Source organism: Centruroides vittatus, unplaced genomic scaffold (assembly GCF_030686945.1).
Source record: "Centruroides vittatus isolate TY-2023 unplaced genomic scaffold, ASM3068694v2 scaffold_996, whole genome shotgun sequence".
Classification (NCBI taxonomy): Eukaryota; Metazoa; Arthropoda; class Arachnida; order Scorpiones; family Buthidae; genus Centruroides; species Centruroides vittatus.
Window position 1 is genome coordinate 171,408 of NW_027122724.1, and position 15,950 is coordinate 187,357.

The 15,950-nt window shown below is 32.0% G+C and overlaps 1 protein-coding gene across 1 annotated transcript; it reads left to right on the top strand.

Moving 5' to 3' along the window:
- Positions 1-2,178: 2,178 nt before the first annotated feature.
- LOC136990647 (NACHT, LRR and PYD domains-containing protein 10-like) lies at positions 2,179-7,679 on the top strand. Its single transcript, XM_067289037.1, has 3 exons — positions 2,179-2,222; positions 4,923-4,995; positions 5,208-7,679. Exon 3 carries the CDS (start codon positions 5,216-5,218, stop codon positions 7,283-7,285), a length of 2,070 nt encoding a protein of 689 aa, XP_067145138.1. The 5' UTR covers positions 2,179-2,222; positions 4,923-4,995; positions 5,208-5,215; the 3' UTR covers positions 7,286-7,679.
- Positions 7,680-15,950: the final 8,271 nt, after the last annotated feature.

Here is a 15,950-nt window from a genome sequence, read left to right on the forward strand (position 1 = left end):
ATAAATATAAACTTTAAATAAGTTAAAAACTCTCATGCTACTCTTAATACAATAAAATGTAGCATTTTGACTGGTCTACATGCAAGAGTGATTTGTTGGATGAGGATATGTATATGAACATTACGGGAGATAAAGACAATGCCTAATCCTATTCTCATTGGCAGGAGCCATGATAATCTAAAAACTTCTTGCACTAGGTAAGGTGCAAGAAAGAACAAAATGGATGCTTATTAGCAAAGAAATTGTGATAAGTTGTATTTCTGCTACAAAACCTCAATAAAAATATGCTTTTAACAGTATTTTGGGACACGCATTACTTACCCTGCATGCTCTGACAGCACACCTTCAGTTTCTATCCACTGTGGATGGTCATAACGAGTGGTGCTCTCATGATTTCATCTCGAGGGAGCAGAATTGAGCAAATAAAAAAGTTTTTAATGCAAATTCAATAAATTTCCCACCTTATGTGACTGCAAATTCACAAGTAATATAGAAACAGAACACATGACCACTATTTATATTATAAATAAAAATAATAAATTTTAATTAAGAAAATATTTTTGGAAAATTTACTAGCATTTGAAGAGTGCCAGAGCCCTTGGCCCACCCTATAGGTTTACCACTTGACATAACTATACACTTTTAACATCTTTCAACTATACAGAAATATATGATAAATGTTTATAACAGATTTAATGTACTGTACATAAGAAATAGAGCAGCAGGTAAAGCAATTCCAATAAGTGGCGTAACATATTTAACATCATTAATGTTTTTAAAAACAACGATTGGAAGTTGAATAAATAAAATTACAGTTTTTTGTGCCAATGGGAGGGCTTTTGCTCTGTAACTGTTTTAAAAACTTTGACAGTCATTCATTTAATTCTTATCATTGACTGACTTTTGGCCTGCCTTATATTTTAATCCAAAGTATTGAGAATGTTTTACTTATAACTCTGTCATTAATAATAAAACACAATCTATAATTATACAGTAATTATATCAAAAATAAATATACCAAATAAATATAGCAAAAAGAGAAGTCACTAAATTCCAAGTTCAATCTTTATCAGACAAAAACAACATTAAATGTAAATTATATGTATTTATGGCAAATAATATATTAATTAAGCATGTTTAAATAAGATTCAAGTACAGTATGTCAATCATACTTATACCCTCAAAAAATGCAACAGTGAGAGAGACAGAGAGAAAGACAAATGATGAAAAGAGGATGGAGAGAGAATCAGTCCTTAATCTTCAGAATATTAGACTCAGTTTTACTCACAAATAGAATCTTTTCTCTTAGGATCCATCCTTCTTGATCTTCTCACATTTGACAAGTACCAAACACAAGAATAAAGGTAGAATTGAAACTGAAACTGGAACCAAACACAACACTACACTTGATAGCTAAATGTATTACAATTTAAACACTTATATTGAACAAATATGTTTATTAAGATTCAGATAAATCAGAAGTTAATCATTTTAAGTCAATTTATGTAATAACTAATTTATAAATTAAATAAACACCAAGTTTGTCCGTTCTTAAATACTTGAATGTACTGTACAATTTACTCTAAATAAGGATAATTATGGATTTTCAACTGCCAATTCAAATTTACATGTTTTTAATGCCCCAAAATTTGACTTTTATTGACCAGCATGGAAACCATACCATATTCCAATTACAGTACTGGTAGGTCTATGTATACAGGTATATATATATAGTTTTAATTAACATAAAGAATTAAAAATATTTAATATAAGCAGAAATCATAACTAATTATCAGTTATATATATATATATATATATATACAGTTTGTGACTTTTAATATGCAAAGTAACGTTTAATTAAGATCAATATTTTATTCTTCACCTTGAAAACGCCATTACAAGTTACTTTCATACAATATGCTCTGTATTTATCGACTTTAAACTCCGACACAGACCATGAATTTCATCACATTTACAACAAAACGTGCAGCTAACGAAATATGAAGTAGTGACTCATGACGTCAAAAACAACACCAAGCCAAACAAAACACGTGTCTTTGTTTATGAAAGTACTGTACGTGCGAGGTCAACGTCACCACCGTTACTAAATCACGTGGTATACGTTATAAAACGTTCCCGACTACTTTCCCGGTTCACACTTGCCACGTAATCACCGTCGTGAATTTCTGACAATAGTCGTTATCAGCCGAAGGATCGTAGAGGTAATTATTATTTCTAATATTTAAATTAAGTTGGTAATAACTCGTTTCGACGCCACGTGCGCTACAACCAATATTTTGCCTGTCAGCATTTTAAAACGACAAAAGTATGCATTAAAATCATGTTTTAGTATATGAGAATAAATACATGAAAGCGGCAAGTCAATTGTGGGTCGAAACTTGCAGATATCGGTGTCAGCATCCTTCGTAAGAAGTCGCGCTTCCTCCCCAATATGGAGTCGAAATGACGGTAGAGAGTGTTTGTGCGTTAGCGAGTACATGTGATAAAATTCGTAAGCGTCCGTCCACAACGTGCTACTCCGCAATGAAAACAAGGTTAATTTAGAGGTTAAAGGTGAATTTTGTAAAAATTCTAAATGCTAACAACGAGTAAAACCGTCATTAAGTCCGACCCTACTGGAGATAAACACGACCCCAATTATCCCCCACCCCTCGACCTTTAACCACCAAAATTTAATAGCATCAATCCCCCTAATAAACAAACCTTCCTGCAAAATTTCAGAAATTTTCGATAAAAAGCACAGGCGTTATTAAGCTTCAAAGAGGGTGAACAAAATAGTGCCCTTCCACACACTAACATCAGTACATACAGAAATTACCGTCGAATTATTTTTGTATTTTCGACGTTTCAAACTTTCCTGAGTCTAAAAATGTAAAAATCTGAAGAACATTTTCTGATCGATCCCCTCTGTTATCTATAACAGCCGGAAGAGTAAAATACCCCTGTTACAAACAACTGACTTTACAGGATATAGTTATATATATATATTAAAACTGTATCCTGTAAATATTTTTAACATTATATTTTATTATTAGTAGCTTTGATCATTATGTCAGTGTATGTTAGCACGAATATTACAGAGTATCAAGATGTATTTTTTTCTAGCCACGTCGAGCATGTTTTGCCCTCGTATATGATTGATGAAAAATTAATGAATGCATACATAGGAATACGACAGGTGGTCGTCCAAAGCAGGTGGTGCTGTAATACCGTATTTTGCGCACTTTTTAGCTATTTCTACTAAGCAAAACTCGAGGTGAGCAAAAAGAAGCGACGATAGAGCTATATTGGCACTGTATTTTATTCTTATTGGATAACTCGATTAACAGAAGTCGTAATTTTATAAGACAGACTTAAACGCGTGCAAACGTGAATGTTGGACGTTCAGCGTCGCCTTCCTGTAAGCTTAGAAGCTTGACAATGGCGTTTGGAACGTCGCACGATTCCACTGACGTTTCAAACGCCATTGACCAACTTCTAGCCTTACAGGTAAGCGGCGCTGAACGTCCGACGTACACGTTTTCGCCTTGAAAACGTCGGCCTCAACCTCGATATTAATTAATAATAAAACGATTTTATTATTTCTTTTCATAGTACGATTTCATTACATCGATTACTCCACAAATTTTTATTTGTAATTTAATTTACTCTTAGTCTAAAAATTATTATAAAAGCTACTCAAACCACTACTACTACTATTTTATTTCTCTTCTATTAATAAGAGAGATAAAATATAATGTTAAAAATATTCTTATTGAAATGTTAAATTTCCTATTTAAATAGGTCAAGTCCTCGTTTCATCTGTATAAGAAGCAGTTCATTGTTTTTTTTTTTTTTTTTTTTTTAGGGTACCAGCTGCTACTTGAAATGCAGAATTTACCATTTTCCTTATTATGAAGATTGTATTTTTGCTCTATATACACAGAAGAGAATAAAATCGGTAAGAAGTATTTAAATCCTATTTAAATGTCACAGAGTAGTAAAAAAGTTTAATATTTTAAATATCTGAAGAAAGTGAAGTGTATTCATGATACTGGTTCTGAACTTTAGCCCGTCAGTGCTGACACACTGATGGGTCAAAGTTTCCTTTACGATGCTTTAAAGAAACAAAAGTTCTGTTATAAATACTTACAGAAATTTTATCATTAAAATTTTGTAATTTTTAATATATGCTTGTAATAAAATAACAAATATTCATTGTTTATACATATATCTGTTACACATAGGAGGTAGACAAACGGTAGGTGTGGTATCGTTGTTCTGTCTTTAACTTTCGTCCTGTACTTGAAAACTAAAAATCTTAGCTTTGTAATTTGTATAGTGAACACATCTTTATGTTGTATTCCGTGTGATTTGTTAGAAATTGTTTATTTTTTGTCGATATGGGTAGCATTATTGATTCGATACTCTCGAGGAAGAAATGACACGAAATATTGCTTACAGAATATCATATAGGAATTTAAGGAACGTATTGCAAGAACAGAAACAAATGAAATTTGACAATTGGATCAATGGGCGCTAATAAACACGATGAAGAAGTTGACCGATGAAAAGATCAGTGTAGCTGGCAGATATGTCAAATATTTAATGAAATGAACGAAAAGGATCTCAAATTCCTATATTTTAATAATTTTATAAAATTATTCCTTTGTTTATTAGCGTCCACAACTTCCATGGTCAAAAGAGAAGTCAAAATTAAATATTCAAGCCACGAAAACAATGCTATTTATAATGAATACTTACAATTTGACAAGTTTTACAATAAAAATACAAGTGAGAGGGAATAGAATTATTATCAGTAACTCAATCAGATTGCATTATTTACAATTTCAATATGTAATAAGTATAGTGTAGAATGTAAGATTTTTTATAATGATTTAATAATATTATTATTTCAACAGTTACTACACAAAATCAATATGAGTGCAGCAAGGTCTGAATTTTCCAGTTAAAGTTCCAGTACTAAAAACAAAGGTAATTATTTTATTTAAAATGAATAATCATATCTTAAATTTTCTGTTAAACATTTAATAGAAGAGGAATTATCATAGAGGAAAATAAAACTTAGTAGCTAAAACCATCTATCAACTTTTTACTTCTATCCTTATGAGTCTGTTAGATATTTGATGCAGGTCAAATTACTAACAGACTCATTGCAGTAATTTTGAATTGTTTTATTATTTCAGATTTAATCATGAAGTGTCGAGATAATATGATGGAGTTCTATAAGAAGCGTTACGCTTGTGTTGATTCCTGGTTATCGAGTGAAAACAAAAACGGTTTTCCGTTACGGGAACATTTTTCCAATTTAGTTATTCTGAAAGGAGAATTTTTAGAAATAGGAGATAAAGGAGACGGTTTAGAATTAAAACAGATTTTCTCAATTATCTTCGACAGTCGCGTAACTATTCTTTTAAGAGGGGATCGTGGGTTTGGTAAAACAACACTTTGCAAGAAGCTCGCTTACGATTGGGCTACAGCTGTTCAACCGGACAATTACCTAAAACAGTTTGATTTTGTCGTGTTTATTGAATTGGGGAAGGAAGAAGAAACAGATTTGAATGATTTAATCTTAAGAAAAGTTTGTGGAACAGAGAACTCGGAAGAGAAAGAGAAAATTAAAGATGCAAACTTGACATTTTTAATTATTCTAGACGGATTTGACGAGTGTAGCTTTCAGCAATCCGTTGTTAACTTCGTCACATCAGATTCTGCATCCATTTCTAAAAAAATGATGATTCTTCTGACTGTTCATGGTATACTGGTGGAGGACGATTTAATTGGAATGAAAAATAGGTTATTAGATCTTCATAACGATCGTTTCGAATCAGGAATTTGTATTCCTGAAATTAAATTTGAGGAAAATATGAACTTGGTTGTCTATATTGATGAGTTTTCAGCAGTAGAAGAGGAAATGTTCGTAAATTTGGTTTTCAAGCAAAGGAACGATCGAGCACGGAATCTTCTTAATCTTTTGAAGAACAACAGCTTTTATGCACAATTGGCCGATTGTCCGATGTTACTTCATGCACTGTGCTGTTTATATCGAGACGAGCGAGTAGAAGACATCGAGACGAAGACTGATTTATTCATCCGATTGTTCGGGTCTAAAATCGAAAGATATGTGAAAAACAATGAAGAATTCAGCTATTTGAAGAAAGGAAAATATTTCTATGGTGAAGATCTTTTAGTGAAATTGGGGAAAATTATTTATGAAAAGGAACTGAGTGTAGCCAGAAGAGAAAGAGACCGCGAGATTGATTATGTGGAAAGACTCAAAGAACATAATAAAAATATTAGTGTTTCTGAATTCATGCAAAGTTTTACTGATGAGAAAGATCGTAAGTTTCTTCTGGGTATAAATATATTAGTTCGATGTTATGACGTGAATGAGGATTGTGAATGCTACTATACATTTCTTCACCAAACATTTCGCGAATTTGTTATTGCCCTTAGTTTCAGCGACTCGATCAGAATTCCTATTCAAGAATTACCTGATGCCGATTATTACTTTCCGTCCATAAAATTCCCAGACAGCAATCATATCACTTTATTTTACTTTGGTTTGCTGAACGATAACCCGATCCCCGATCAACTTCTGAGCATTCTCAACGAGGATGTTCAGCCTTTGACGCATTTAATAGAAAGTTTTAACGAAATTAAAAACGATGCTAACAGAAAGCTGCTTTTTTCGAAAACAAAACATTTCGTTACTGTTGAGAGTTCCATAAATTGCAAAACATTTCCTCAACAGTTGAATAGAATCTACTTTATTATAGAACAAAAAGTTGCCTTTGAAGACGTGAGACGTAAACTAATAGAACTGCAGGATGTATACAACCATTCAGAAAAATTGGACATTTTAATATTTGTACACCTAAACTATTATGCTTCTTTATGCTTCAGAGACGAGGAAAATAAAACATTTGTAGATATTCGTCAGTCGACAAAGTTGATAAGACGTTTAATGAGAAATGAGGAATGGAGAAAATTGAATATTTATTTTTGTGGCATTCTCGATGTTAATTTATGTAAACCCAATAGAGTTATTCCTATTGATAAAACACTTTACGACTGTTTTGTAAATTGGACAAACTTTGAAAATCCTGTGGAAGTGCCAGAGTCCGTTAAGAATGAAATAAACAGCAACGAAGAGCTGGTTGCATTCAGAATCCAGGAGGATGATCCTAGGTCAATGATATTTTTCCTCGCCGATCATCTCGCTGATTTTAAAAATCATAATATAAATTTACAGCAAATTTAATTATGGGAGATTTCACTACGAAAATTTTATTAAATATTTTTTTTTATTACACTAACTTTACGTTTTAAAAATAAATAAACACTTACATCTCGTCTTTGCAAAGGTAGAGTGAACCAAGGGCAGACACAACTTTAAAACTTAACAGGACTATAATTACATTGAAATTTCACAGAAATGCTCAGAATTGCATGGGTTATTTCGAATTACAAACAGGTGAGGCAAGTGCTAGATTCAAAATATTCTAGTAATTAAGTTCATCCTATTAAATACGAGCACTATGATGTATTCTCCGTTATTTCCTTTTGGGTGTATAGCTTTTATACCGGTTACTTATGTGATGTCACAAAATGAACTCTCTCTAATTGCTTGAATTTATTATGAAATAAATATTTGCCAGAAATGTTGTGTCGTTGAGTGTGATTTTGAACACCACTTGGGTTTTGCAACAGAATTCTCTGAGAAATACAATTATCCTGTCTAAAGTCGTCTTTTATTAGTATTTTATTTTTATTCTTTCCAAAATATTTTAGTTTGCAGTGTCTGAAGAAAAGGATCGAAGGACCAGATGTAGGATTCTTTCACGATTTCTGTTTACCTGTTTTAAATATTCGGATCTTTATATAATAAATTTTAAATGACATTTTAATGACAAACAATTACTCCTTTATATCGGGGCTCTAATAATGTTACTAATCAGTGATTAAAATGTCAAGAAATTTGGCCCAAAGATAGGCGTTAGACATTACTCTAAACATTGGGTTAAATATTTATATATGTTACGGCCAAAGCCCGAAGTTCGGCCAGTTCTTGAATTGGCTGGCCATTTCGCACTTTGGCCGAGAGTTGTGACCGAGGACCGATGTATTTGAAATTACCAGTGTATATGCTACTTTGGCCGCTATTTCGCGAAGCGGCAGATAATCCCTGGCCAAAACTGGATGTGCTGATGCAAGATTGTCCGGTAGGGGGCACAGCTTTTGCTTCAGGTGTGATGGTGTTCTCAAAAAACTGAGGTCGGCGAACTGCGCGTAACGGCAGGATACCTTTGCAATTCCGATGCGTATGTAGGTGTGTTGATGACAGACAACTCTTTCCGATTACAAAACTCGATTTATTGTATAAATTCTGCTTACAAAAACAGTATCTTCTGTCCGAGAACGGGATGATATGGTGGACAGTTGGACAACTGGACGGCCCCGTGGCGCAGTCGTGTAATAGTTCGTGTGTAGAGATATGCATCGTCTAAACGTCGGAGAAACGAAGAATATTTTCACTACGAAAATCCCACACAGTATGAAAATCCGGCGAAGAAGTTCTCCGTATTCTTGAATCGGTCATTTTTATAAACTCTTTTGGATCCCAGATCAATCGTTTTGATTGGTCGTTCCTCCACACCTCCGCTTTTTAATTGGTCTTCTCTCGTTACCTAGTGTAACGAGATTGCAACCCAGATCGCTGGATGCGTACTCCATTCGATCCAAATCGACTATGGCGATCTTGGGACTTGCATCATTCTATTGTTTTAATTCGAGAAGTTCATTTTTCTAAGAATTAGTTTTAAACATGCCCTTTTATGGACATAAATTTTTATCTTTCTTTTCTTATCGGTACTACAAATTAAAAGAGTTTTCCTCCCTTTTTTCCAAGAAAAAAAAAAAAAGCAAAATTTAATTATGAATATCGTTTCGGTTCACTTTCGGTGCCTCACACAGCTGTATTCCAGAAGCGGGTTTTTCATTTTGCAACAGAAACTCTTCACACTGGAATCAGTGGGCGGAAAAAAAAGTTAGTACGAACTGTTGCATCTCCCCAATCTCTGACAGGCGGGCAAGGCCATTTCTCAAACTGGCCGGTCAAATCCCAAAAACAAGAGAAGATCGGACACGGGCCAGTCAATTTACAGCGACTTTGGCTATTGTGTAACCCAAAATAATCATAGGGGTTGGGAGTTAAATTAAAATTCATTCACAGTTTATTAGTGATAGAAACCAATCTTATGTAAGGGTTGTAATTTTTGAAAAAGCGATAAATATGTTCAAAACAGAATACGTTTATCAATTTAAACATAAAATAAAAATGTCTTCCATTATATTAATGTCTTATATAACGTTAATATTTACTACTACCAAGTTAGAGCTTATAAAACATTTTCTTTGAGCAATAAATTTCTTATCTATATTAATATCAGAGTTTTCCACGTGCACGAAATGGAGAACTCTGATATTGTTTTATAATTACAGTATAACCTTTACGTTACGTACTATACGTGTTTTGTAATAAGAACCATTAGTTTCTGCTTACAATAAATTGAAGAAATTGCAATGTTTACATTTAATTTTGAATAAAATCTGTTTCCTGAGCTTCACCGAAAAAAAAAAATTATGAATAAATATCTTTACAGTTAATGTACTATTTCAAACGGTTATTAATTCATGAAGTATTTTGTGAGAATAGTCAGAATAATGATAAATGCACATAATGAGTGTAACGGACACTTGGTACATGTGCTTGTTCCAGTGGCTAGTGGAGCGAAGCTATTGTTCGTGGGATTATGACTAAACACTCCTAAGGCAGAAGACCTCTAGCCGCGGCAACATAAGTCGTTGCGATAGTAATCCTGCGCGGTACAAGAGGAACCGTAGGTTCAGACGCTTTCTTACTTGGTTCCTGGTTGTTAGGACGTTGGTGAGTGCGGAGCAAGAACGAACGTATACCCCAGAATAGATTCGAACCTCGGGGTACGGACTCTCGAGTGTCGACCACACTGAACTTGTGATTGGGAAAGATTTCCATATGCCGTAACAATGGGTTATAATAAATTGTTAGTACAGTATTAAATAAAACAGTTGTTTTCTCCATTTTCTGGTTTGTTGTTCCATTTCATTTATGATTACTTCAAATTCATTTAGTTTATTTTTAACCCGTTTTTTGCTGGAAAACACTTAATTTCAAGTGTTTTCTTTCATTCTCTCGCCAACTCCTACGTTTTCGTCAGGATTCTCAGCGGGAAAACGCCACATATCAATTATCAATTACATATTTGAAATTTAATTCTAATTACTGAAATGAAACTACTTTATTAGAAATTATTAGGCGAATTTATCATTAAACACCTGACACAATTCATTATTATATATAATATAAGTGTTACTGTATTTTTGAACATTTACACATAAAATCCAGAATTATAATTTTTATTAACTATTATAACTTATTTTTTAAGGAAATACTTTATACAGTCATTTAAATTTGATATTATATAACAGACATGAACAAATGAGGCTCTTTTTGAGTTACATGCGGGTCTTGCTGAAATTGTTAATTTCTGCTTTTTATTATTATTTTTACAATTTTATTTGCCCAATTCTGTGAAAATATGTAATCATACATATTTACTAGTTAGTAATTTATTACCAAGTTGGTGCGGTAAATTAAATTGACATTTCAAATTTATTCTTTTAAAACAACTTCTCGACCCAGATAGGGGACAACCTATCCTTCCCTGCCTTACGATACTATCTGCTACAACAGTACAGTACTGCGGCTCCAATGCATTTGCAAAACCTACATTCCGGTTCCCACTGAATTCTTGCTTGTTCACCTCTGTTATATAATATGAACAATGCAACATAAAAGTTTTACTTCGTGTACCGAACAATAATATAAAAGATAATGATTGCAAATGATATTAATGTACACATACATTAATAAAGTAAAATTTCAGCGTGTACTCGTGTCAGTAATCTTAATGACATTATTCAATAAAAAATAAACCTTGTCTAATCAGTGCTGCTAGTATTGTGAGATGATAATAATGCATTTCCTGAAATGCAATGTGAACGTTTTTCCTTCATTATATCTCGAATTTGTAACATCATGTTGAAAATAGTATACAAACCATTATACACCTGAAAAATTAAAATAGAAAACAAATTTAATATTACACAATTTAAAAATAACTTCAACATCCATGAATTAATACGGAAATGCTAAACCTGAACAGGAGTTTCTTTGGAGACTATGAAACAACCTCCAATACTGGCACCGATAGAGTTCTCTCGAAATCTCTTCATGAAGTCTAATATCTGTGTATGAAAAATATAATAAAGAAAATTTATCCTTAGAAATGAGAAAATACTCAAGAAAAAAAAAGGTTGTAATACTTTAAGCTTTTCTGTTATTGAGAGTGGTAATGCACTCATAATTCTTATTTCTTGAAACGAGTCATAAGCCTATGAAAGAGAAATACATGAATACATTAAAATCAATTAATAATTACATATATTTATGTAATGAACATCATTAACTTACGTATACAGAAAAGTGAGACATAGCAAAAGAAGCAAGAATAGCAATAGTGACAGCAAGAACGGTGGTAACGCATATGACGACATACAAGGAAACTGACGTATCAGGAAATACGGTGTTGTAGATGTTAAAACATACCAAACACAGCAAAAGGCCGTAAACAAAAAAACCATATTTGCTCCACTTTTCGTTAACCTGATTGACAAAATCGCATAATTCGACATGCTTGCCAATTAAATTGTGTATATCTCGCTTCGAACATTTAACGAAAAGCCGTTGCAATCGACGTGACAAAACGTTGAATCTGTCGATAACCGCAAATCCCGCCAGAAGAACAGTCGACATCATCCACATGAATAGAGCAAATTCGTAAATGAAGCAGATATTGGTATATACGGCGCAGAACAGAGCTCTTCTGTAACTCGATTTCGCTTCCACGCAATTGCTAATTAAAATACTCAATAAGATTACAAAGGGAACCAAAACAATGCAATACATTATTAAGAGAAAGATTCCCATTATGATTTGATTCTTGAAGATTTTTTCTTTTTCTCCGCGATAACCGGAAATTCGGAGATCGAGTACAAGTTTAGCTTTTCTTCCATTTCGTGCCATTAATGCCATGCCTAAGGAAAAGCAGGCAAACATTCCCTTCATAAATATTGTGTTGTCTGTTCCACTTAAATCTCTCATAGGACTACATGCGATGATTTCATCATCGGGAGATAATGCATGAATACATACCATTGCCGTATGACTAAAGAGAATTGCTTCTATTATTTTTGCATAAACAGACATAATTTTGGTTTCTCTGGGTGTTAATCTATGATTTTCGCATCGTTCGGCAAAATTATCACCGAAAATTAGCCCAATTTTGTAACACGGGTAAAGCATGCAGTACAAGCACTCTTCCTCCATTTTCTATCATTAAAATGACTTGAAATGGCGTATGTTATATAAATTTAGCAGATATTTATTAATATACGATCGTTTTACTGTTTATATATTGAAATGATTTCGCCTGGAATGCAGAACGAGACATTTATATAACAATAAGTTTAGCTGTAAAGTTCTACGTGCAGAATAATACTTAATCGATAAGCAATAAAATTGATTTAGCCCTATACATCGAAATGAAATGATGCATAACTCATTGAAACATCAAAATATGTTTACTGAAAGACATATTTCCCTTTTGTGCATTAAATTTTATTATAAATTCTAAATCTGGCTCGTGCAGTAAATCGTAATTTTGTTTATTCTTTAAATTCGAGTTATTAGTGTATGAATATATATTGTCGTTAATTTCATTTGCATTATTATTATGAAATGAAATGAGAAAAATGTAGTTGTATCGAGGAAGATTAGGAATTGTCGTCGATTTTGCATTCGATATTATAAGCCAGAAACGTTAAATTATTCTTCCTTATTCTTCAGATAAAACGATTATAAATCATTAAATAATTTTGCTTACTCATCAGTACAACACATGTTTTTGTTTACAATCTATTTTCTTCTCCTTTCTTATATGCAATATATGCTAATATAATTTTTAAATGAATATTTTATAGTACAATTAGCACTTGCATTTACTTCAGTACGCGAATTAAAGACAGCGACCATACGTGAAGTGTATAAGATGAAAAATAATAAGAGTGTGTATTCTAATTCAATAATGTAATTAAAAAAGGTTAAGTTTAATGTTATAAATTAATATCTCGCCGTTTATCTCTATAGATTATCATTTATACAATAATGTAAGTATTTCATTACTGTTTTTACTTTTCCGGCTGTTATATATAACAGAGGGAACACATGCCAATCGGTCAGAAAATAATTACCTTTTTAAGACTTTTCCATTTTTAGACTTAGAACTTTCGAAAGGTCGAAAAATGCAAAAAATTCGAGAGTATGTATATGTGTGTGTAGGGCGCCATTTTATTCACGTTCTTCGAAGCTTAATAACGCTTGTGCTTTTTGTGAAAAATATCTGTATTTTGCAGGGCGGTTTGTTTATTAAAAAGATTGAGGCTGTTAATATGAAAAAATAGAGATTTTCAAAGTGATTTTGATAATTACACACGTGTTCGTTTTGTTAGAAAGTGTGTTACCCAAATCTCCCGTAGGACTACATCCGATGATTTCGTTATCGGGAGTAAATACGGAAATACATATCATTGCCGTATGACTGAAAAGAATTGCTTCTATTATTTTTGCATAAATCGACATAATTATGGTTCCTCTCGAACGTAATCGAGGACTTTCTCATCGGTCGTCAAAACTATTACCGAAAATTAGCCCAATTCTGTAAGACTGATGAGGCATGAAATACAAGAACTCTTCCTCCATTTTCAATGATTAAAATGGCTTAAAATTGCCTATGTTACATAAATCAAAAGAACACTAAAAATTGATAGAATATCCATTACATATAATGCAGATATATATTATTATTATACGATCGTTTTAGTGTTTATAAATTGAAATGATTTCTCCTGGAATCCAGAATGAGACTTTATATTATATTAAGTTTAATTATAAAGTTCTACAGGCAAGATAATAGTTTATCGATAAGCAATAAAATTTCTTTACGGCCGGAACATTGAAATGAAATAATTATGCATAAATTATGGAAACATCAAAATATATTTATTGAAAGACCTACTTTTCTTTTACGTAATATCGTAAATGATAAATTCTATTTCTGCAGTAAATTGAAAGTTTGTTTTTAGATTTAAATTGGTATTATTAATATATAAACATATATTGTTGTTAAATTATGTTGCTTCATTATTACGAAACGAAATGACAAGGATCTAATTTAAAGTAAAAATTTATGATTAATTACAACCTTCTTTCTTATTTACGAAGAAATGATGTATTGTGATTATTTTTGCTTTCGATGTCAAGAACAGAAAATGTTGATTTGCTTATCGTTATTTTTCAAAGAAAAAAATTATAAATCATTAATTTTGCATACACGTCAGTACAACACAAGGTTTTATTTTCAGTGTATTTTATTTTTATTTCTTTTATGAAACATATGCGAATATGATATCTAAATAAATATTTAGTATCACGATTAGCAATTGGTTTTCACAATTTTTACTTACGACACCTTGAAACGTCGTAAAATGCAAACAATTCAACGGTTATTTCTGTATGTATGAATATTCGTAAGTTTTAATATGTATGTGTATGTGACCGCAGGGTCGGTACCTCTTTGACATTCTATCAGGATGACACCACTGTGTCTTTGCAGACAAACACATAAAGCGTTACGATCTCATGCGAGCAATAGCATATGTAGTATTTCAGTTCGAAATAAAGACGAAAGGAGATTTCCGGAAAAAGTGCACCACACACGATTATTGACTTAACAAATACTTTATAGAATGTAATATTGGAATTAACATAAACAAGAATATTTGTAGTGTAATGGTTGCATCTTTAGTAAATTTTTGACTGTACTTTTTTCTTTTAAAATGATTATAATACAAATATAATTTTAAATTAAGGTGTAACAAAAATTAAGAAATAATAAATACTGTTCCATACGAGCATACAGACTTAAAAATGAATTCTTCTCTCTTTGTGTATTTATATGAATGATTCCTCTGAATGTTAACGACTATATCATGTACAAACGTAATACCACTCTATTTTTATATTATTCAAAACACCTTGTTTAAAATGTAAATATAAAATTAACTGTGTATTGTATTTTGCTATGTTTTAGCTGAAGAACGGATTTTGGTTTCGTTTTTTTCACATACTGCGATTTGTATGAGTCAAATAGAGATGAAATTGGCAGCAAAAATTGGACTGAAACTTTTTTAACTCTGGAACAATTTTTCAGGTAATGCAATAACAGGTTTCGTATTGTCATTTTTTCTCCGAAAAAGTGAGAAAAGTGAGTGGAAATACAGAAATAGTGATTAAAACCTGAGTAAAATAGTGACAAAACAAAGTAAAAACATGAACAAAACTGAGCAAAATAGCAGTAAAAGTTGTTTTCTCCCTTTTCTTTTTATTCTGTTACGGTTAAATGCATCTTAAAAATCTCTGTATATACTGTAAGACAGTGGCCACTCGTTATATCGCAAATTCAGATATATCGCTTATTTGGTCCTCCAAATATTAAAAGCACTCGCATCAATAAACTTTAATGTAGCAATTGCCATTAAGTTTCTATATGCAACAGAATACAAATTTCGTATTTCTACCATTGCCTTTGAATCTTACCTCGAAAGGGAAACAATAAATTCGTCAATATGAAAAACAGGTGGACATGAAAATAATACTTACTACTCGGAATAATTATACTTGAAGTCATTAAGAAATATGCTGTAAAATC